The 22,412-nt window shown below is 59.5% G+C and overlaps 1 protein-coding gene across 2 annotated transcripts; it reads right to left on the bottom strand.

Annotated features, from left to right (window-relative positions):
* Positions 1–1,254: 1,254 nt before the first annotated feature.
* THOP1 (thimet oligopeptidase 1) lies at positions 1,255–22,229 on the bottom strand. 2 transcript variants are annotated; one of them, XM_042977697.1, is made up of 13 exons: positions 22,073–22,229; positions 19,163–19,375; positions 16,280–16,428; positions 14,853–14,960; positions 12,292–12,394; positions 9,323–9,483; positions 7,766–7,901; positions 6,950–7,316; positions 6,404–6,605; positions 3,686–3,872; positions 3,400–3,528; positions 2,198–2,334; positions 1,255–1,716 (listed from the first exon to the last, which is right to left on the bottom strand). In XM_042977697.1, the coding sequence occupies exons 1-13, from the start codon at positions 22,086–22,088 to the stop codon at positions 1,558–1,560; spliced, it is 2,067 nt and encodes a 688-aa protein (XP_042833631.1). In that variant the 5' UTR covers positions 22,089–22,229; the 3' UTR covers positions 1,255–1,557. The 2 variants fall into 2 exon arrangements, with proteins under 2 accessions (XP_042833631.1, XP_042833632.1); XM_042977698.1 differs by having other exon boundaries at positions 1,255–1,713.
* Positions 22,230–22,412: the final 183 nt, after the last annotated feature.

The following is a 22,412-nucleotide window of genomic DNA, read 5'->3' as shown; positions in this document are numbered from 1 at the left end:
CCAGCCCCCCAACGTGACTACCACTGGCCAGAGGCCCCTGAAGCAAGCCCTGCTCATCTGTGTTGGTGTCTTTGCGCCTCCTTGGGCCCCAGATGGTTTAAGAGTAAGCAGCAGCAGCCTCACATGGGTCTCACCCCCTCCCTCCTAGCAGAGCCCTCACACGCCAGGGGCTCACCCACCAGCCAGGGACACACGAGCTTCGGGCCCTCGTCCCTGCACAGAAGTGGGAGCAGGAAGCAAGCCGGGTGTGCATTAGGGCAGATGCCACAGTCCAGGCCACAGCCGCCCAGCCCGGGCCTGCTGAGGATGGCCGGGCAAGGGGGCCCCACAGACACAGCCGCCTGGTTCCCCACTCCCCTGACCGGTCCCTCTGCAAGGGGCAAAGGACTGGCGGGGACCATTCAGGAGCAGGCGGCAGGGCTCCCACGGAGCTCAGAGACCAGGGAAGCAAACACGGACGGGATGGCCCAGACCAAGTGGAGGCGGGATACGTACCCGTCCTGCTCAAGAACCCCTTCCGAATTCCCACTGCCACCAGAAAGCATGACCTAAGGCGTTCTGAACAATTACCAGAGACCCCAGGAAGGCCCCCCGCCATTACCGAGACTTGGCTGCGTTGCCACCAGCCAGACGGGGCTGGGCCAAGAGGGCCACACATATGCCTTACTCAAGGTCACACGGACCAGAAGGTCACAGCCTAGCTTCCAGCAACTGTGCCCACTAATCAGAAACCGTCACATCACAAATCCCTGAGTGTGTCCAAGGGGTGGGGACAGGAGCTCTGCCCAGTAGGCTGGCTCAGGGGCCGGAGGGCGGGCCGCGGCTCGCTGCATGCTCCAGCCACCCCCCTGCATGGGCACAGGCGGGCGGGTGGTCTTGGCCTTGCAGCTCCGAGGAAGGGCTAAGCCCGGTCCTACGTGGGCTGCACAGGAAAGGGGGCAGCCGGCAGCAGCTTGGAGAGCGGTATGGCCACACCCGTGCCGCGGGTCTCCTCCGCAGGCCTGTCCCCGCACGCGCTGTGACAGCTCGACCAGCTCCCAGAGACCCACACCCATCACCATCCAGAACACTTCACGCAGAGCAGCTGTCCCTGGCCCGGGGGCTGATCACAACCACATCTAGGGCTTACTGAGCGCAGTAAACGCTCCATCCACCTGTGACAGCCTGCTCTTCTGTGGCAGGAGGGACAGAGTCAGGGACCGGGCCGACAGTCTCGCTCTTTTCTTTTTTTTTTTTTTTTTTCTTTTTAATGGCTGCATTTCAAAGAACCATTTTTCACTCAGAAAACTTCCCGGGAAGGGACAGGTTAGTGCAACAAAGTGGCGGGCTCGAATGCTCAGAGTTCTCCAGGCACGTTGAGAAGACCTCGCCAGCCCGGGCCGGCCACCGAGGGCGGCCTGTGGAGACCGGACGCGGGGAACGAACAGGGAGGGCGAAGAGCCCCTCCCCTCGCCCCACCCCCGCCCCCACCCTGAGCAGCAAGCACCCCGTTTCCCGGGCGGCGGGAGCCGGGGCGGGGCTGAGCCCGCGGCATGGGGCCCTCGGAGCCCTGGCGTGTCAGCAGGCCGGCGGCTCGCTGCTGTCCACCTGCAGCCCTTTGCTCAGGAGGAAGGCGTCCTGCTTGGGGTCTCGGCCCAGGAAGAGCTTCAGCATGACGCTGGCGTCCTGGGAGCCGCCAGGTCTCAGGATGCAGCTCCTGTAGTCCATGCCGACCTGCTGGGGGTAGACCCAGATCAGCCCTCGCACGTCCCCTCCCCTCCCCTCTCCCAGCCACAAGCGGGCTCGCGGGCGCCTGAATCAGCACCAGAGAGAACGCGTGGGCACGAGCGCACGTGCATTCGTGAGCACGTGTGTGTGACTGTGCACGAGCACACGTGTGCAGGAAGCCCGTCCTCAGAAACTCCTCGGGGCCCTTCGTCTGCACAGGGAGCGAGGCCCAGGCCAAGCCCCACAACACGGGTGGTCAAGCCCCCATGGTGGCTGAACACAGGTCTGGAAAGCCGGCTGAGCACCCGGCCCTGGGAGGGTCTAGGGTGGCGGCCCCTCAGGGCCGAGCACCTGGCAAAGACCAGCAGATGCCTCGGCTCTCCCCGCCTGGTCCTGGGCAGCGGGGAGCAGAGCTGAAAGGTCACCTGCTCCCTCCACGGGCAGGTGTGCCCCCGCCCCCCGCCCCAGTGAGCGGCCGGCCTTCCCCCACCTTGCCGTTGAGGACGCCCTCCTGCTTGAAGCGCGTGTGGAACATGTCCATGGAGTACACCTCGCTCCACAGGTAGCCGTAGTACTGGGCGTCATAGCCACCTGCCAGGTGGCCGAAGGTCGCAGGCATGTTGGTCCCTGGGACAGATGCGGTGCGGCTTTCACTGCGGCCCCGGGCATCCCCCGGGCCCCACGAGAGACGGCCCCCACACACCCGGAAGGAGAACTGGCCCGACACTTCTAGAAAGCAGGAGCTGGACAACTTGGCCCGGGGAAATACATCTCTGCCCGCTATCTGCTGACTGCTCAACAGTTTATGCGAAAGGAGGGACGCCGGGTGGCTCAGGCGGATGAGCATCCGACTCTTGATTTTGGCTCAAGTCACGATCCCAGGGTCATGGGATCGAGCCCTACGTTGGGCTCCGTGCTGAGCATGCAGCCTGCTCAGGATTCGCTGTCTCTCTCTTTCTGCACCTCCCCTGCGCACATGCGTTCTGTTCCCCTCTCTCTAAAATAAAAATAAAACAGCTTTTTGAAGGAACTTTCTACACGCTATGGAATAAACCAACGCCACACGCCCTACACCAAAATGCCGATTATCTTCAATCATATTAATCCGAGCATCTGTGCTACTGATGGACGAGCATACGTGTTAATACTTTATCTACTATCTCCAGGGTGTGAAATCCCTGGTCCTTCCCGCACCTTTCCAGGCTTGTTCCAAAGCAGCATGTCGGAGGGCACAGGTGCCAGGGGCAATGGAGCAGCACGCGGCCTGAGCAGTAGGAGGCACAGCAAGAAAGGGCAGAGCTGCCCACATGCACTCGCGGCCGGCCCGAAGCCGTGTGCTTCCTCCTGGGCCTCAGCTGCAACCTGTAAATTGGCCTGACTCCCTTCAAACATCACTAGAACCTTCCGGGGCGCCTGGGTGGCTCAGTCGGTTAAGCGTCCGACTTCGGCTCAGGTCATGATCTCACAGTCTGTGAGTTCAAGCCCCGCTTCGGGCTCTGTGCTGACAGCTCACAGCCTGGAGACTACTTTGGATTCTGTGTCTCCCTCTCTCTCTGGCCCTCCCCCGCTTACACTGTCTCTCTCAAAAAGGAATAAAAACATTAAAAAAAAAAAAAAAATCACTAGATCCTTCCAACTCGGGGAATGGCTGAGCCCCAACCCCCAAGGTGGGCCCAGCTCGCGAGTGGCTACCTGGTGTGGCTGGGACCCCAAGGATCTCCTGGCAGAGGCGGGCATATTCCTCAGCTGGGTCTGCAGACGTCTGGGTGTGCAGGGCCTGGTCCACCTTAGCCAGGACGATCTGGCGCAAGTTGAAGAGACCTGGGGGGCGGAAGGAGATGGGGAGGCTGGCTCTGTGCTCCTGACCAGGCGGTGGAGAAAACCCATGAGGGCACACGCCTGCCCTCAATGGGCGAGGCGTGAAGGACTCCCTCCCCTCCCAGAGGCCTGGGCAGGAGAGCGGCCCCCCCGCGGGCACCTGTGTTGGCCTGCCGAGACTTGATGAGCTTGTCGAGCAGCTCCTGGGGGATGGTGTCGCCCGTCCTGTAGTGCTGGGACATCCTGAGCAGCGGCTCCTTCTCCCACACCCAGTTCTCCAGCATCTGTGAAGGTGCCTCCACGAAGTCCCGCTCCACGTGCGTCCCGCTGAACATGGCGAACTCTGCCTGCGTGGGCGGACAGAGCCGCAGGAAGGTCTGGACCCTGCCCGATCCGCTCCTGCCCACTGGCCTTGCCTGGGCACACGGGCATGCAGTGCCCCCCCAACAAGCACACCAGGGCGAGCAGACAACAGCTGCGCGAGGCCCCAAAACCTGAGGCTCCTGGGGGGCTGTCAGCCCAGTACATGAGGAGGCGGGGAGCATGCCCACCCTTGAAGGCCACCTATGCTCCCTTCTTCCACCTATAAAGCCACTGCTCTCAAAAAGCCCTACACTCCAAAAGGCATTGGCCCGGAAACGAAGGGATCTGGAAGGCAGCATGGGAAGGCACCCGGTGTTGTCTCCACTTTTGTCTGAAATTTTCCTGAAAAACACGGCGCCTGGTCAAGTAGTGCTAGAACCTGGTTCTGGCAGCCAAATGAGCCACACGACCTTGGGCGAGTCCTTGCCCGGCCCAGAGTGAAGCGGGGCAACGGCGGGGGGCTGGGGGAGGCACACGCTGCCCTTGTTACTGACAACCTCTGTGACCTCACCTACTTGCTAGACTTTTTTTTTTTTAATATTTGTTTTTGAGAGAGAGAAAAGACCATATGTGAGTGGGGGGAGGGGCAGAGAGAGAGGAACACACAGAATCCAAAGGAGGCTCCAGGATCTGAGCTGTCAGCCCAGAGCCCGACGCAGGGCTTGAACTCATGAACTGTAAGATCATGACCTGAGTTGAAGTCGGATGCTAAACCGAGCCACCCAGGCACGCCTACTTGCTAAACTTTTCAACCCAAAAAAAACCAACACCTGCGGCACCCTGTGACCCTTTGATGCTCTGCCTTTGGGTTTCAGCTCTGACTGTAAACCAGTGTCCTTTTCATCAACTACCAAGAGCCCCCCCACCTTTTTATTTGCATTTTTGTTTTTGTAGGTGGTCTGCCTGAAACGGATCCCAATTGTCACGCTGAAGCACTGTCTGGTGTTCCTGAGCACAAGAAGGCTGTGATATGCCGAGATAGCACACGGGGCAGAGGCCCTTCCTTCAGGCACGAGCTATAGCACCGTCGGCCGTGAGTTCAGCGTTACGGCAACGACGCAGGAAAGGGGTCTTTCAACAGAAACACGTGGCGCGAGGTTACATATCGGTGGGTCGTGACCAGAGGCTCGCAGGGACCTGTGTGTTCCCCCAGGAGCGGTGCCTCAGTATCCGCGAACTCCGTGTTGGCGGCAACTTTACACAACTCTGAATGGTGGTAACGTGTGTCCGAAAAGGCCTGAAGGAAATGAGGGAGCCACGAGAGTTCTAGTTTTGGGAAATGACCAGTAAGAGCACAGCGCAGAGGCAGGAAGAGGGCACGTGAGCAGGGCTGACAAGGAGACCAGGATGCACGGGGCTAGTGCTGTGTAGACACTGGCTGTGCCCTGCGTGGCTGCTTGTAGGTGAGGGCCAACCCCCAACCTCACACCACATACAACACTTAACTCAGTGGACGGCAGACCAACACAAAGAGCTGAAACTGAAACTTCTAGAAAATTAGGAGAAAAACTTAGTGTCTTGAGTTACAAAATGATTTCTTCAACAAGACACAAAGATGCAAAATGTGAAAGAGAAAAACACGACAGTCAACATCTGCTCAAAAGATACTTCTCAGCGCTCTCCCCACGCACACACATGTCCCTCGGCCACGAGGAGTGAGGCGCCCACACCCGCTGCCCGGCGTAAGGATCTCTGAACACATGACGCTCACGGAGGGAACCGGACACAAGAGGCCACACGGGGTGTGAGTCCACATTTGTGAAACGTCCAGAACAGGCTCTTCCATGGACGGGAAGGGGGCTCATGGGGGCCGGGGGAGGAGTGGGGACAACTAAGGGACGTGAAGCCTCTTTCTGGACGACGGAAATGTTCCAAAACATCTGGTTGGCAGCTACACACCTTGGTGAACAATCACCGAGGTATTCAACTTAAAATGACATCACTGGGGTGGTCCTAATCCAACGACCGCTGTCCTTATAAGACATGAGGGAGGCACCTGGGTGGTTCAATCAATCAGTTGAGCGTCCAACTCTTGATTTCGGCTGAGGTCATGACCTCATGGTTGTGAGACTGAGCCCCACGCCGGGCTCTGCACTGACAGCATGGAGTCTGCTTGGGATTCTCTCTCTCTCTGCCCCACCCCTGCTTGTGCACACGCATGCAAACTTTCAACGTGAATAAATATTTAAAACAGAGAAATAGATGAGGACGCAGACACGCACAGAGAAACGACCCTATGAAGACAGGGGGAGAACACAGCCGTCTGCACCCCGAGGAGAGCGCCCTCACGAGGAACCGGCCCTTGGACAGCTGATGTCAGACCCCCAGCCCCTGCTGCTGGGGGAGCACATACTACCCATGAAGCCGGCCGTCTGTAGGGCTCCATGCCGGAGAGTGGCACAACAGGGCATTACTGTGGCCATGGGGACATCAGAGGAAGACTCCACCAGGGAGGAGGCTGCCTCCGGACCCGCTAACCAGCAGCACCGCCCGCCCCCGCGCCCCCTGCACCCACCTGAGAGCAGAGCTGGTGCATCACGTGCCCAAACTCATGGAAGTAGGTCTCCACCTCGTCGTGCTGCAGCAGGGAGGGGGCATCCGGGGTGGGCTTGGTGAAGTTGGCCACCATGGCCGCGATGGCGATCTGGCGGCTCCCGTCCTGCCGCAGGCAGCCCGGCTGCAAGCCAAAGCAGGCCGCGTGCCCGTACTTCCCTTCCCTGGGGAAGGAGGCAGTGTCAGGCCCAGCCAGGGATCTACTCCATCCCCCAGCTGGCCCAGAGAGGCCCATAAGGGTCCCCGATTCCGCCACTCTCTGACTCTGCAGCCCCTAATCAACCCGGACGACTGGACAGATTGAGAGGCTCAAGCTTCCTTCTCAGGAGCGGGGGTCCTGCCCCACCACCCGTCCCCCCACTCGGGCAGAACCTCCCGGGCACCCACCCACCTCCCTGGACGGTGAACGTTCCCGGCCCCTCACCTGGCCCCGCGCTGTGGCGGACACAACCTATTTCACAGATGGAAACGCTGAGGCTCAGAGAAGGGTCGCCCAGCTCACACGCACCTCGGGTAAAGGTCCAGGTAGAACTTCCCGATGACCTTCCCGGAGGCCGAGTCCCTCACGCAGTACAGCTTCACGTCTTCGTGCCACACGGTGGCGTTCTCCTCCAGGTTGAAGGTCAGCCCTAGCAGCTCCTGGTAGATGCTGAGCAGTCCCTTGGTGACCACCTGCATGGGGAAGTACTCCTTGAGCAGGTTCTGGTCCACGCTGTAGCGGGTCTCCTCCACCTGGTTCATGTAGTAGCGCATGTCCCAGGCGTTGATGCGCCCGTCGAAGTCCAGGCCCCGCTTCTCGCACTCGGCCTTCTTCAGCTCCAGGATCACGGCCCGCTCCTGCTCCCCGAGGGGCTTCAGCTTCTGGGCCAACTCGTCTGGGGAGGACAGAGGGGAAGGCAAGGCTATACCTCCTGCGGCGGCCGCCCCCACAGGCCCCAGGCCGCGGCACGATGGCCCCGGCGCCCCACCCGGGAGGAAGGCCCGGGCCGCCAGCACGACTCAAACACGGGTGATACATCGCCCTCAGCAGCCAGGGGGGCTCTGCCCCGTCCACGGGCGGGAAAGGATGGCCACAGTGGGGACGCTGGCCCAGAGCTCATGCCAGGAAGCCACAGGGCCAGGCGGACTCAGCCTCACCCCAGAGCCCCATGCTTGGCTGTTGGGCTGGGGCCCCTCGAGGCTGAACAGGGCTAGGGAGGTGTTGGGATTCCCTCTGGGGTGGACAGGACAGGGCTCTCCGAGGCATTTGCACGTCGCAGTCAAGAACCACCTAAACCCCGCTCCTGGAACCCATGGCAGGAGGCTGAGGGGAGGCAAGGCTTACCTAGGAACGTGGCCACCACCTGGCTACTCTTAGCCATGTTCATCTCCAGGACGTAGTCGGCGTGCGTGCTGAACCCCAGCAGACTGGACTTCTGGGCCCGCAGGGTCACCAGCTCTCTGAGGATCGCACAGTTCTCCTAGAACCGACCAGCAACCAGCTCTGTGGGTGCTGGGCCCACCACTCCCACTTGGGCCCCGTGGCCAGCACAGTTCTGGACCGCCAGGACCCAGCTGGCTCGTTTCCCTCCCTCCTTTCCCTGGCCTAGATTTCGGTGCCCGCCACGTGACCCTGCCATAACACCTGAGTCTCTATGAACCCTCGAGTCTCATCTGGACCCAGGAGGAGCGTAAACTGTGAGGGGTTCTGAGGCCGTGAGCGGAGAGCAACATGGGGCCGGGACTGCAGGAGAGCCTCGGGGGGTGTGCACGGGGAGCTCCCCACCGGTCCAGGCCTGGCCCCAGGCTCAAGGGCCCTCCCTTGTCCCCAGGCACCTCCGAGGGGCTGACCCAGCCAACCAAACTCACGGGACCAACACAAAATGAAACGCATGGGACTCGTTTCCAAGCGAAAGAGAGGGTTGTGCAGAACGCAGCGCCCACGGGGTGCCTGGTGGCTGCTGGGTGAGCGTCCGACCCAGGACTTGGGCTCAGGTCATGATCTCACAGTTCATGAGTTCAAGCCTCACGCTGGGCTCTGCGCTGATGGCGCGGAGGCTGCTTGGGATTCTCTGTCTCCCTCTCTCTGCCCCTCCGCCAAATATTAAAAAAAACAAAAACAAAAATCAGGATGCTCCCACCAATCAGGTCCACAGGCAGGAAGTTGAGTGGAAACCTTCCTGACAAGGGGGCTCAGGGCCACGGCACCAGACAACACGCCAGCTCCCCCGGAGCTCTGGGGTCGAGGCTGGGGGCGGGACGGGCCACGAGGACGAGGCGATGTCGACCCCACCAGTCCTGACCACAGACCTGCGGGCTCTGCTCTCAACAGTATAAAGTTGCTGCTGACACCCCAGAAGTGGCACATCCCCACCAGAACCAGAATTCCTGGCTCCTCCACGAGCCCCCCCCCCCCCCCCCCCCCCGTGTGAGCGGGCTTCTCTAGGGCCACATCTCGATCTGAGGGAGGCGACCTGAAAACATCGTTTCCTTAAGGCCAGCGTGGTCGGTCTTCAGTCCGGGAAGCGGGAAACACGGGACCTGAGCACACGCTTCCCCGTCACCCTGTAAGGGGCTCAGCCTCCAGCCACGCAAGCACCGTGGTGTCCCCCTCCATCACCTGCTGCAGGAGGAATGAGGCCGAGGCCACGCTGGGGCGGGGACAACAAACACAAGTGTCCACGTGGGAACAGGTGTCCGAGCGGTGAAGACGCCCAGGGCTGCAGCTCGAGGGCCCAGGCCACCACACAAAACAGAACAAGGGAGCTCGAGCCCGGGGAGCACCACCAGACACAGGGACAAGCAAACGTAAGGCCTGGGAGCAGTGGACACGGACGGCCTGCCAACCACCGAGCCTGGCCCAGAGCACAGGCCTGGCGACTCCCGGGCGCTGCCCCCGCACCTGCTTGCACCGACAGTTGAAGGCCTCCTCCACCTTCCTTCTGGTCTCCGGCACATGGCACTTCTTCAGGAGGGGAAAGTAATGTGGGTACTTGAGGGTGACTTTCAACTTGTCATCCCCAGCCTTTTCCAGTGAGTTCAAAAAGTCCTCCGGGAGCCCTCCTGCAGGAACAAGACCAGGGCTGCTGAGGGCCCGACAAGCTGCCAGGCTTCCCTCCCACAGGACAGGCTGGGACGGGAGCCTGCAGGGGACATGCCCTGCAGGGGTCACGCCCGGCCTCCCCACCCTCAGCCCCTCCTGGAAGATGTGGTGCTACGGCCCTTCCCACCAGGCTCCTAGGGAGGAGCGGCGCCACTCGGCTCAACCCTGGACAGAGGGCTTCTGGGGACTGCAGTCTCTTCCCTCACCCTTCCCCGGACAGCAGCACCTGCGGAGGACAGATGACCCCTGCGGCCCTCGCCATCCCGGTGGCTGCGCTTCTGCAACAGCCCACCCCTCAGACCCCTGGAGCTCACACTGAACATCTCCAGGGGCCAAGGCCTCACACCCCTGGCTCTGACCTGCCCACACCTGCTTGAAGGCCAGGCTGGGGCCCTCACCTCACAGGTGAGGAAGGGACGCTCTGGAGCAGGGTGGACGGTGCCGGGCAGGGCACAGCTTGGGAGGTCACAGCTTCCAGGCTCGGCGTGTAAACACAGGCGTGCCGACGCCCATTTCTACTCTGCCACAGGGCCTGGGAGCAGTGAGCACACCGGCACCCACAGCTGTTTCTAGACATCAGGCAGGGCAAGGATAAAACGGCCTGGGGCACGAGTCCCAAAGAAGCTGCTCAAGAAAACACAGGGCCACCTCCACCTGGAGGAGCTCTCGCGGTTGCACTGAGACCATCTTGAGCATCGAGTTAATAGAGACAGCAGCAGACCCCAACCCACTGAATGACGGGCCCCGTCCACACTGACGACTGCTGATAAATCTAGTAAGTGGGGGAGGGAAAGCTGACTTGTGAGGGACAAACACAAGGAATGATGGGGTCGGAAGCCTGTCCACAGGAGCTTCCCCTCACGGTGCGGCGTGAGCAGCAGCAGCCCCAAGGCGCCTCTTGGGGGCCTGTGAGCTGGGAGAGCAGCTGGGACTCGGGGAGGGGGATACAGAGAGAGAGGCGGTGTTGCTGTAACTGAGCACCGACTCCCTCTTTGGCAACCGGAAGAAAACAAGCACCACCAGACTCCGGCCTTGGTCACTGCCCCGCCCGTCCCACGGCTGCCAGAGCTCCGCGGGGGTCCCCGGCCGCCTACGAGAGGCCGGCCCAGTGGATGGCGTGGGTGAGCAGATTCGTCTGCCCAATTCCAGAGACCCAGGACCCTCCCCTGCCCGGGAAACATGGCGGGCATCTGTCCTTAAACGTGGGGTCCACGTGGAGGGACCTGCCGCCCGAGGCCCCAGGAAGGACTGAACCAGAACGAAGGGCGACAGAAGACGGCGCCGAGGGACCTCCCAGCCCCTGTTCAGGAGACTCGAGTCCATGGCACCCCTAAGAGAAAGCTGCCCTCGGGGGCCTCTGGCAGCCAGGCCGAGGCCCCGGCCCCCCATCCCCGAGACGGCCGCTACAGGACCACTGCCACACCACTTCACCACCTCACAGGGGACGGGTCGGAAACCCGGTCCCCGAGCCCCTGGCAGGGCTCTCCCAGGTGGCAGCAAACCCGCCCGCCTGGGCTCTTCAGAAGTGTCCACGGCAGGAAAGGTGGGACGAAAACACTTTCGTGAACAGCTGAGGAGTGGTTCAACAAGAAAGGAGCCTGTAAAGACAGGATGCTCCCTGACATGACTCTGACTGGGAAGCAAATACAAAGAGTGTCCTCGGGGGCACCTGGGGGCTTCCATACGTTAAGCATCTGACTTTGGCTTCAGGCGCGATCTCACTGTTCATGAGTTTAAGCCCCGCATCAGGCTCTGTGCTGACAGCTCACAGCCTGGAGCCTGCTTGGGATTCTGTGTCTCCCTCTCTCTCTGCCCCTCCCCCCGCCCCACCACACATGCTCTTTCAAAAATAAACATTAAAGGGGCGCCTGGGGGGCTCAGTCGGTTAAGCGTCCGACTTCGGCTCAGGTCATGATCTCGCGGTCCGTGAGTTCGAGCCCCGCGTGGGGCTCTGTGCTTACAGCTCAGAGCCTGGAGCCATTTCAGATTCTGTGTCTCCCTCTCTCTCTGCCCCTCCCCTGTTCATGCTCTGTCTCTCTCTGTCTCAAAAATAAATAAATGTTAAAATAAATGAATAAAAAATAAACATTAAAAAAAAAAAAGGGCACGTCCTTGGGACAGCAGAGTAAGGAAGCCCAGACGGGTCTCCTAGGAGGTCTGCTGTTCAGGGCTCCACCTCCCAAGTGCAAGATGTACACGGAGGGGCCAAGGATGGCCTCAGTCCTGGGGAAGGCTCACGAGGCTGCAGACAGGGGTCTGACAGCGAAAAGGATGCGTGCAGCACTGTCCACGTAAACGGACAGAACGTGCGACGTCAGCTGGGGGCCGGCACAGGCTGAGTACACAGGGCTTCCCACTGTGCTGTTCCTGCAACTTTCCTCCAGCTGTGAAATTTTTCAAAACTAGACATTTGGGGAAAGAGGGGAAAAAAGTAAAAACTGAACTTTCCCTTCAAAATGCCCACGTCCGGCCGGATTTGGGAGCAGCAATCAGCCAGGACTCAGCTCAGCCCCTCTCGGAAGGTCACAGCGAGAAGAGCAGCAGGTAGGGGCCTTGTGGCTGAGACCTCCTCAGCCTAACCCAGCGCTCCTGCCGCTGCCCGAGGAAGGATCTGGAAACGTTGATTCCAAAGTGCTGAGCGCTCCAAGTGAAGAAACCGCCTCCCCAGGGCGATGAGACGCAAATCCCCCCCCCCCCCCCCGACTTGGGCAGCCTGTGGGAGGTCAGCACCGCCCCCGCCCCCCGCGCCCCAGGCCCTGGGCCAGTACCCAGCTCCTCTCGAGTGAGCGGCAGGAAGGTCGTGTCCTCGTTCAGGTTCTTGTTGAAGTCGATGCACAGAAGACTCAGCTTCTTCTTGATGCTCTTGATTTTCTGGAGGGAGGAGCACAGCCGTGAGGAGCACAGCCTCCGGGACTGGGGGCTCCCCCCCGCAAGGAGAAGTGGGAGAAGCGGGAAAAGCAGGCAGAGCCGTCTGCACGCAGATACCCACCGGCCATGCCGAGCGGCCTCGGTGACCCCGGGGACCTCAGGCTTGCGTCCCCAACTGTTGTACGTCCCCAGCCAAGAGCCTTCTGGACCCTATTCCCTTCAGTCTGCAGCTTAGGCATTTGGGTATTTTGACAGAGGAGCGGGGCTAAGCCTCAGGGAGGAAACTTCTGATGGTGGGGGGGTGCCCTGGGGCCACAACATCTGCCCACCACTGCCTCAGGGGGGGCCCTGGAGCCCAGCCCAGGCCTCGGGCATAACAGCTGCTCTGTGTCGGGCAAGTGTGGCTGACAGCTGCGCAGTGAACTGGGGGCTCCTCGGGTGAGACCCGGGCTCAGAACCAGCCCGCGTGGGTGCACTGAGCCTCCGTTGGCCATGACCCTGCGCTGGGTGCTTCCACTTATTTCCTGATCTCGCTGAAGCCTCACAAAACCAAACGCGGCCATGCCAATCAAGGTTCTAAGGCATGAAAACAGCTCGTGCCCCAGGAAACAAGGCACGGCTTCGGCTTCAGGGTCCCTATCCAGCCCACGGCCAGTACCCTTCCTCCACACGGAGCCCCCCGTGTCCCTCCCAGTGCAGCGGCTCTCAAGTCACAGTCAGGACTTTCAACAACGTGACGACAAAGTTTAAGCACAGCCCTGCAAGCGCGTGGGTGGCTCAGTCGGAGGAGCATGAGAGTCTTGATCTCGGGGTCACGGGTTCAAGCCCTATGTTGGGCATGAAGTTTACTTAAGGGAAAAAAAAAAAAGTACAACTGTGCTTCCGTTGCTCTGGCTGAGTTTATCACCTGTGCCCACAGAAGCTGAGATGCCACACTGGATTCCAGTTCCAAGATGGAATTCGACTCAAGTCTTACCAGCATTGGTTTTAACCACAAGTACGCCTCATTTCCCTGATTCTCCAACCAGAAGGTAGAATCAGTTCTAAGTGACAAGAGAGAGACGGTCACTGAGCTCTGGGTGTGGGTCTGTGTCTTTTATCTCCTGTGCCCTGGTGCTTTCCTATTGGGGGCCTTGCTGACCCCGAAGGGAGGGCTTCTCCTAAGGGTGGCCAGTTCCAGGGGATGGTACCCAGCTCACCCATATGTGTGCCTCATGTGCAAACCAGCCAGTCCACAGCCCACGTCCCGGCCATCCCCTCTGTGTGGCTGCGGGGCCTTCAGAGAAAATGGGAAGGGAGTGGAGCGGACAGAGACCCCCAGCGATTAACCCAGGACGGGGGCAAGTGCAGCCCTGCTCGCCCTCTGCCCCAGAAGGGAATGCACGTGATGCCATCCACGACTGGGGCTTTTGATGAGCAACTCGTATATGCAGTCTTCGTTCCCATTCCTGGCACATGGCTCCTAAACCCTTGGAATCAGTGACAACACGACACTGAAATAGCTCAAGAGATGAGGTGTGGGGAACACTGTGCTATCTCTTACCAGCCCTTTCCACCACACTTGAGTGCAACCTAATGAGATGCCTTTGGCAAGGCCCTAGGATAGGGGCGGGTGGCCAAGGAAGTCCCTCCTGCCTACTTAGGGAGTCAGTCACGGATGGAGTGACTAGTCGGGCTGAAGTGATGTGGCGGCCACAGAAGCCCTAAGGCACAGGGTTAAGGGAGTTTCCAGTTGGCGAACAGTGGAGGTGCCCGTGAGGGCGAAGCACGCAGGGTACCGAAGCTCCATGCCTCCCCCGCCCGACCTGGCCCTGTGCTTCTCTCCCAGCTGGCGGTTCTAGGTGGTACCCTTCACGATAGATCAGTAAGGGCAAGTAAGCTTTTCCCGAGTTCTCTGAGCCACTCTGTCGAATGAATTAAACCCGAGGGAGGAGTGCCGGTCGGTCAGAACCAAGGGACACCCTGGACTTGTGGCCGGTGCCTCAGGTCGGGGCGGCGTGGAGGGGCCGAGCCCTGATGCTGTGGCTTCTGACACTACCTCCGTGCACACGGGTCAGAACTGAGCGCTGGCGTCACGGAGGACTGCATGGTGCGGGCACCCCCCGCCACCCCCCCGTGTGGGGTCAGAAGGAAGCCATGCTGTCGCCGCAGAGTCCCGAGAACAGGAGACCCACAGCCAGAGCGAGCTTCTCCTTACTGCCATTGCACCCAAGTCACGGAGAGGACCCCCTGAGCCCTGCCACCTGCCCCATGCGCTCTCCCTGCGGCCGAGGCAGCGCCACACTCTCAGGAGAGCCTCACCAGGACCCTGGAGGATCCGAGGCAGAACGGGCGCAAAGAGAGAGCTGCTCCACTAGACCGCCCTGCCCGGAACCGAGGCAACAGAGCGCGCACCAGGACTCAGGCGGTGCCCGCGATCGCAGGCCACCCCGCCCCCCCGCCCCACCCAGCTGGCACTCACCTCCTGAGTGTCTTTGGGCAGGTGGAGCCCATTCCGTCTGCCCAGCTTGATCAGTCGCTCCAGGTACCGCACTGCCTCTGGCCTCAACGAGTCCTTCTGGATTTTTTCCTGGAGTAAGAAAATCAAAGCTGTTTATAACGAAAAGCCGTGATGCTGCTGGATGTTGGCGAGGCAGCAGGGAAACTGGGTCACTCACTCCAACGTCACCGGAGGGAGCATGAAATGGGGCAGCCGCCCAGGAGAGCAGTTTGGCACAAGACGTGCGACTACCACCTGACTCGGCAGTCGCACTCCGGGCGTTTATCCCAGAGAATGAAGACTGGGGTCACACGACACCTGTTCACAAACGCCTGCAGGGAACAGCCCAAACGAAGAGCAGCCCAGAGGGTCTTCCCCTGGTGAACAGTTACATGGGAATGAGTCTGGGGGGCTGCATCAAGGTCTTTAACCCGGTGGTGACACTGACCGGTTCTGCAATATGTTACGTGGGGGAAACCGGGCAAAGTACAGACAGGCGCTCTCCGAGCTATTTCTTCCGACGGCACGCTGACCCGCAAAGATCTTCAAACGAGAATTGAATATAAGACACCGCTTGTGCTTCCCCAGGCCACCCGCCTGTCCGTGCACCAAAGCACACTCGTGTGCCTTCCTGCCATCGAGGGGACACGGCAGCAGGTGCTAAGACAACGAGCAGAGAATCATCTCGGTCCACTTCCGACATCAGCAGCCGTGGCCCAGGAGGCAGGACGATAGCCCTACAGGGCACCCAACAAGGTCAGGAAAGTAAAAAGATGTGCTGGACGGAGGGAAGGCTTAGAAAGTCCTAGGCACAGGGCACGTGAGTGCGGTCAGTTAAGCGTCTGACTCTTGGTTTCGGCTCAGCTTATGATCTCACGGCTCATGAGTTTGAGCCCCACGTTGGGCTCTGTGCTGACCACAAGGAGCCTGCTTGGAATTCTCTGTCTCTCTCTGTCTCTTTCTGCCCCTCCCCAACTCGTGAGCACACGCTTGGTCTCTCAAAATAAATAAACGTTAAAAAAAAAAAGTTTTTTTAGGCATCTTGTATTTTATTTTTGCATTCCTCCCCACTTCTGCCATTTTTTTCATGTTTTTTATTGTGGTAAAATACAACATAAAACTTACCACCTTAGCCACTGTTAAGCGCATGGTTCAGCGGCATTAAGTGCACTCACACTGTCACGCAGCGATGCCCACCAGCCACCCACAGCGCTCCTCACTCTCTACCTTTTAGAGTCTGAGGAACAGAACGATCACATCTAGAGAGGTTCTGACCCTCCAGTGCCACCTGGACACCGGTCTGTCCCCCCACCTCCCGCCCCGTCTTCCACCTCCAGCGGGCCTGGTGCGTGCCCCATCAGCCGCGTCCCGGGGCTGAGCAGACGCTGGGCTTGTCGCTGTCCCCTCACCTGCAGCCAGACAATCCTCTGGTATACATCCTGCCTCATGCTCATTTCCACGTCAAATTCAGACAGCTTTTTGTCTGCCTCTGTGCTGGCCGTCCGAATGTCCTTGGATGGAGAAACGTGCTGGGGGAAGTCAAGGATATTCCTCTGAACTGAAACAGGGAAACAGGACAGGTGTGAAAACGGGCCCCGGGTAGAAACTGGCAAGTACCGACCTCACCCTGGCCCGGCACATAGCCCACCCGCGTGTCTCCGTGTTCCGTGAACACTCTCCACGCCGGGCCCTGGGGTGGGCACTGGAAGAAAGGAACACTGTCACCCATGTTCTTGGGGACCTCACAGGCCAATGGGAACAGACTCAACTCACAACACTCCAAGGTCCATGAAGGACCGTAACAGAGGAGTCTGACAAGATGGGGACAGGCTCCAGTGGCTCCGGCCCAGGAAAGAGCCACGGCTGCTGAGAGCAGTACTTTACGTTCATAAACAATTTTCTAATTTACAGAGCATGCTAACACTTCGTTAAATAAAGGGAACATGGCGGGGGGGGGGGGGCCTGGGGGGCCCAGTTAGTTAAGCATCCGACTTTGGCTCAGGTCATGATCTCACGGTTCATGAGTTTGAGCCTCACTTTGGGCTCTGTGCTGACAGCTCAGAGCCTGGAGCCTACTTCAGATTCTGTGTGTGTGTCTCTCTCTGCTCCTCACTGGCTCACGCTGTCTCTCAAAAATAAACATTTAAGTAAATAAGTAAATAAATAAATAAATAAAGGAAGCATGAGTAGCCATAACAACATAAGCTTTAATTTTCTTTCTTAATTCTTTTTAAGTTTATTTATTTTGAGAAAAAGAGAGGGTGCATGTAAGCAGGGGAGGGGCAGAGAGAGAGGGAGAGAGAATCCCAAGCAGGCTGTGCTCAGTGCAGAGCCCAACAGGGGGCTTGACCTCACCAACCTCAAGATCATGACCTGTGCTGAAATCCAGAGTCGGATGCTTAAGCAACAGAGCCACCCGGCGCCCCATAAGAGCATCAGCTTTAACAGGTATCACCTGACCCAGCACCCCACTCTCAAGCACCCACCCTCGTGAAATGAGGACACATGATCACACAGAAATCACATAAATGCACAGCAGCAGGCCCAGTAATGACCAAATAGTAGAAATGGCCCAAACACCCATCAAAAGTGCACGGAGACACACGTGTCTGGCATGCACAGCAAGTCACTTGGCCGCAAACAGGAGCGAGGCGCCCACACCTGCTGCCCCGTGGTCGGACCCTGAACACACAGAGCAAACCAGACATGAGGTGTGTGAGTCAAGGTGTGTACGATGTCCAGAACAGGCTCATCCACAGATGGGAAGGGGGCTGGTGGGTGCCAAGAGCTGAGGAAGGGATGGGAGTGACTGCTAATGGGGACAGGATTTCCCTTTGGGATGGCAGAATGTTCTAGAATTAGAACATGGTGATGCTTAGACAAGTGACTATAAAAACCACTGAAACGTAGGCTTCAAGTGGTCTATAAATCAGATCTCGACAGAGCATTTACGTTTTAAAAAGCACATACTCTGGGAAAGAGCTGCATTCAAATCGCAGCTTGGTCACGCTCGGGGCCCCAGGGCAGGCCTACTGCTGGCTGCCCGAGAGGGGATAGTGAAAAGACAGAAACAGCATCCGTCCGTCTGGGATTTACAGGCTCACAAGCGCCTGTGATCGCACCAAGCACGACAACAAAACAGTGCATGCTGTCAGATCAACGCAGGCAGCTGTGTGAGCAGAGGGGGTGCAGGAAGGGGCTCCTGCGGGGGGTTAATCTGTGATCACAGAGAAGCCCAACATCCTGCAAAGCGGGGGGTGTGGGAAGCCCCGAGACGGGACAGCGTGAGCAACTGCGAGGCCACGTGGCCAGGCACAAAGTGCAGAGGCGGGTCAGAAAGGGGGAACCGTGCAGCACACAGAACACCACCAAGGACCCTGGCCTCCATCCAGAGGGCAGTGGAAAGACAGAGGGGCTGGCTGGGGGGAAGGCCATGATCCAGTCTTAGTTTCCTCTAAAATTCCGTGGGCTACTGAGAGGAGACAGAAGTAAAAGCCTGCAGGAGTGAAGTGGGGGAGAGACTAAATGATGTCTGGCAGGGCCACGCCCAGGAAGCAGGAATTAGCATCAGGCAATGCCCGCGAGCCTCTCTGGAAAGAGATGGGAAGGGGAACCTGAGGCACACCCGCCTGAAGGCGCGGAGCAGCCCCTGCCATCTGGCGCACCCCGCACAGGAGGCTCCTGGAGAACCCCGCTGCCCGGATTCCCAAAGGCCCCCCGGAAAAGGACTTGTGCTAGAGACCCGGGGGCTCGGAGGTCTCCGTCGCAAGACTTGCTTGGTCTTCTGTCCCCTTGCCATCAACCTCCACACAGGGGCTCTGGGAAGCAGGGCTGTAGGTATGTGACCGAGCACCTCATCCTTCCCTCACAAAGGGAGCAAACAGACCGCAAGGGGGAGACAAGGATCCAGGTGGGTGGTGATGAAGACACCTGACGGCATCAGGTTACCCAAAGCACAGGGGGGGAGGCAGCGGGGAGGAGAGAGGCAAAGGGGTCCAAGTTCAGTCGCCCAGAGAGAAGACAAAGCTCTCCTGTGACACGAAAGGGGTAAGAAGGGGCTCTGGTTTCGGGGCTGGCACCCGAGCTGACTCCTGGAGAGAAGAGTGGTCACACGTGCTGTCCCGCTCTGGGCCCTCAGATGACACAGCCCAGAACTAAGTATGCCAGGCCACGAGTGCAGTAGGGTGTGTAGGAGAACCAGCCCTCCAGGCTGCCCCTGGCCTGGCCGAGGGATCCTTTACGGCCCCTGGGGAGTAGGCCGCCTCCCCGCCTGGGTCCTGACCTGGATTTACCTGTGTAGGACACCTCCGCGTCAGCCAGCGCCTTGAGGGTGCTCTCGTAGGACACGTCTTCAAACTTCTGGGAGCCCACCTGGTCATACACACGCTTGGTTTGCTCGATGAGCTCCACAGTGAGCTCCCCTATTTGCTGGGCGCTCAGGTCCCACCGCAGATAGTTCACCTCGGAGCACGGGGCCGCTGTGTCCAGGGCATCTCCGGCACAGGCTAGACAGAGAAGACAGAACCCCACACTGAATGTGTCTGCTTCGAGGGCAGAATTAGGGTTAGAGTAACTAGGGGCTGGAGGGCAAGGCCAGGAGCACCGTTTCCCCATGCAGGTTGACAAGGACCGGGGGCTCTATGGGGGTACACAGGTTGACGGATCCTCTAAAGCACACGAAGATTCTGCACCCAGGAGACACCGGGTGACCTGTGGGGATGCTTGCACTTGTCACGATGGGAGAGTGATGCTGCTTCATCGGGCGGCGGGGTCTGGGGATGCTGCTCAACACCCCCAAGCACCTAGGATGCCCCATGATGACCCAGCCCCGACATCGGCCGGCTGGGGCGGATGCTTGGCATACATCTGCACTCCACGGGGTTAATTTGTTTGATTGCTACCTCCGACGTCCCTTGTCGTACTGTGACGTTCGCACCATATTACTTACCTAAAATAGGGGAATTCCCGAGTCCTGAACATCCCTACCACGAGAATTTTTGGATAAGAGATTATGGTCTAGAACTGCTGTCACGTGGTGTTCAGGGTAAAGATGTTTTGCTTTCGTTCCCTCACTGAATTCACAGCTCTGTACTCTGGGACCTATGTGGCCCCCATTTTACAGACGGGATCCTGAGATCTGGAGAATGCAAGTCTCGTGCCACGATCCCACACCAGCAAGCAGCAGAGGCGGGGGCTCAAGCCCGTGCAGTCGGACTTCAGCTCCAACGCTGTGAACTAGTATGCTGTGTGCACCCCGCCTTTCTAAACATCTCATTTGCAGGTGGGGCTGCCCCTTTCCCTTCCCCGGGCTCCACCTACACTCAGGATTACAGTCCAACCTTTACTGGAGTCTATATCAGAGGCTGGCAAAGTCTGTCTCTGCACAGCCCATAAGGTAAAGGTGACGAAGAAGGAGACTATGTGACTTGCCAAGACTGAACTAATTAGCCCTTTACAGGCTGGTCTGCTGACCCCTGGTCTAGATCATCCCGACTCCACTGGGTCCTGCACGGCAGGTTTGGCCAGTTGGTTTTGCCAACTTCCCTGTGCTCAGGCACACTGGCTTTCTTCAAGGTATCTCCCAGGCCTTCCCACAGGTTGCCCCCTCTGCCCGGAGCCCCGACCCTGCCAATCTTCCTTTCTTGAATGTCCTGCTGGCATCCCTGTAGCACCTGTAGGGCTCAGATGGCTACACCTTCCCCCAATTAACTTGTCGAGTTAGCGAACAGAGGCCTGTCCTGTGTGAGCCCCCAGCAGAATACGCAGAAGCCGTTCCAGGAAACACCCACCTGTGCCCCATTTTCCCCTTCCAGCATGGCGGGGAGGGGAGCAGGGCCACAGTGGTCCTGGACAAAGGGGGGCGGATCTTCGCAGGGTGCTGTGTTTGGCATCCCTAGGACAGGGCTTTTAACACTATTATCAACACCTGTGTCTGGGTCACGCTCTGGGGTGGAGGCCACCCTGGGCACTGTACAGTGTTGAACAGCACCCCTGGTGCCCATCCACTCGATGCCAGGAGCACCCCGAGTCATGACAACCACAGATGTCCCCAGACATTGCCCCAGTGTCCGCTGGGGAGGCACGATCTCCCCAGCTGAGGACCACTGACATCTGCTACGTGGGAGAAAAAAAAAAAAAAAAGTCTCTTAGGCCAAGACAGGCCAGGTATTCTGGCCACGGGACTGCTTCGAGCTTCCGGAAAATCTTTGTGTCTGCAGAGCATTTTGGACTTCAGAACCGCAGAGAGAAGCTGTGGCTCTGGGTTAACTGGTAGCCGAGGGCTCCAGACGCTCAGGAAAGGTGGGAGACCCGTGGAAGCCAGAACTGTCAGCCAAACTTCCCGGAGGGAGCTAGGATTGGAAACGCTGGAGCAGACGCTCCCGTTCTGCAGCATCTACAGATCCCCACCCCCGAGCTGGGTCTCCAAGCTAACAACCCTGCAGCACACAAGGCAGACAACACTCCCCGAATAACCCTAGTTGTGATTTACCATTAAATGCAATTATCGTCGCAGCCAGCTGGGAGAAAGAACTGGGGGAAGACAAACCGGCAAGAGAAAATGCCAGGAGGCATCATACGACCCCCGGGGAATTTTCTATAATCCGACACGCACATCCTATCCCTCCCAAAACGAAAACCCTTTCACGACGCCCTTTGCCCTTCCAGGGCTGTGCTCCAGCCAGAATGACTTGTTGCTACGCAAACGCGTCTACCCTCGCAGCTCCGGCCACCTGGGACAGGCCTCACGCAGGTCTTGGCGGCACCGCCGCTTCTCCACTTTGGGTCCTGGCTGATACGCCGCCTCCTCCGAGAAGCCCTTCAGGACCGCCCTCAGCCCCACCACTGACCACTCTCTAAGGCGCTCGCTTGCTTTCCTGCTGGTTGAACGCCTGTCTCCGACTCTGGAACTCCGCCTAGAACTCAGGGTCTCCCCTGGAGTCGGCACCCCCTGGGCCCGACCCACCCTTAGCGGCCGCGACCTGGAGTTTGTTGAATGAGTGAAGCGCTGGGAAAGCTGGTCCATTCATTCGGCCGCCGAGGGAACGGGATCTCCGGCTCACCGACCCATCCCCGCCAGGCTCCAGTCACTCGGGGGGTCACTGGGCTCGGGTCCTAGGCCCAAGTCGCGACCCCGGGAGGCGAGAAGCTGGAGGGGATGCCGGGGTCCGGGCAGCGGGGCCCCGCCTCGCGCCAGCCAGTACCTGCGGGGGGCTTCATGGCGGGCGGGTGTGCACCGGCGATCCCTTCCTCCACCTGGTCCGCCTCGGTCCGCCTCAGCCGCGGCGACCTGCCGCTTCGGTCCGCTCAGGGGCCGCAGGAGCCGGGACTGAGGTGCCCGCCGCCCGCGCGCCCGCTGAATGCTGGGAGCGCGCGTGCGCCGAAGAACAGAGCGCACGCGCGCCCCCAGCACCGCCCACACACCCATGGCGGGGCTTTGGCTCGCTATCGCACTCTGCGCACGCGCTGGAGCCCTCCCTGCTCATCATTGGCTCTCGCGGCGAGAGGGCGGAACCTCCGGGGAGGCCCGGGAGGGACGTTTCC

The sequence above is a fragment of the Panthera tigris genome, chromosome A2 (genome assembly GCF_018350195.1).
Source record: "Panthera tigris isolate Pti1 chromosome A2, P.tigris_Pti1_mat1.1, whole genome shotgun sequence".
Classification (NCBI taxonomy): domain Eukaryota; kingdom Metazoa; phylum Chordata; class Mammalia; order Carnivora; family Felidae; genus Panthera; species Panthera tigris.
Note: the sequence above shows the minus strand (reverse complement) of the source record. Positions and strands in the feature narration are given on the sequence as shown.

Bases quoted from the DNA above. Each gene is read 5' to 3' on its own strand.
- THOP1 (XM_042977697.1), bottom strand. The intron at 9,484-12,291 runs GTACTGGCCCAG...TTGTTCCTGCAG, and splicing joins GCTCACTCGAGAGGAGCTGG to GAGGGCTCCCGGAGGACTTT. The intron at 6,606-6,949 runs GTGCGTGTGAGC...CTCCTTCCCCAG, and splicing joins TACCTGGACCTTTACCCGAG to GGAAGGGAAGTACGGGCACG.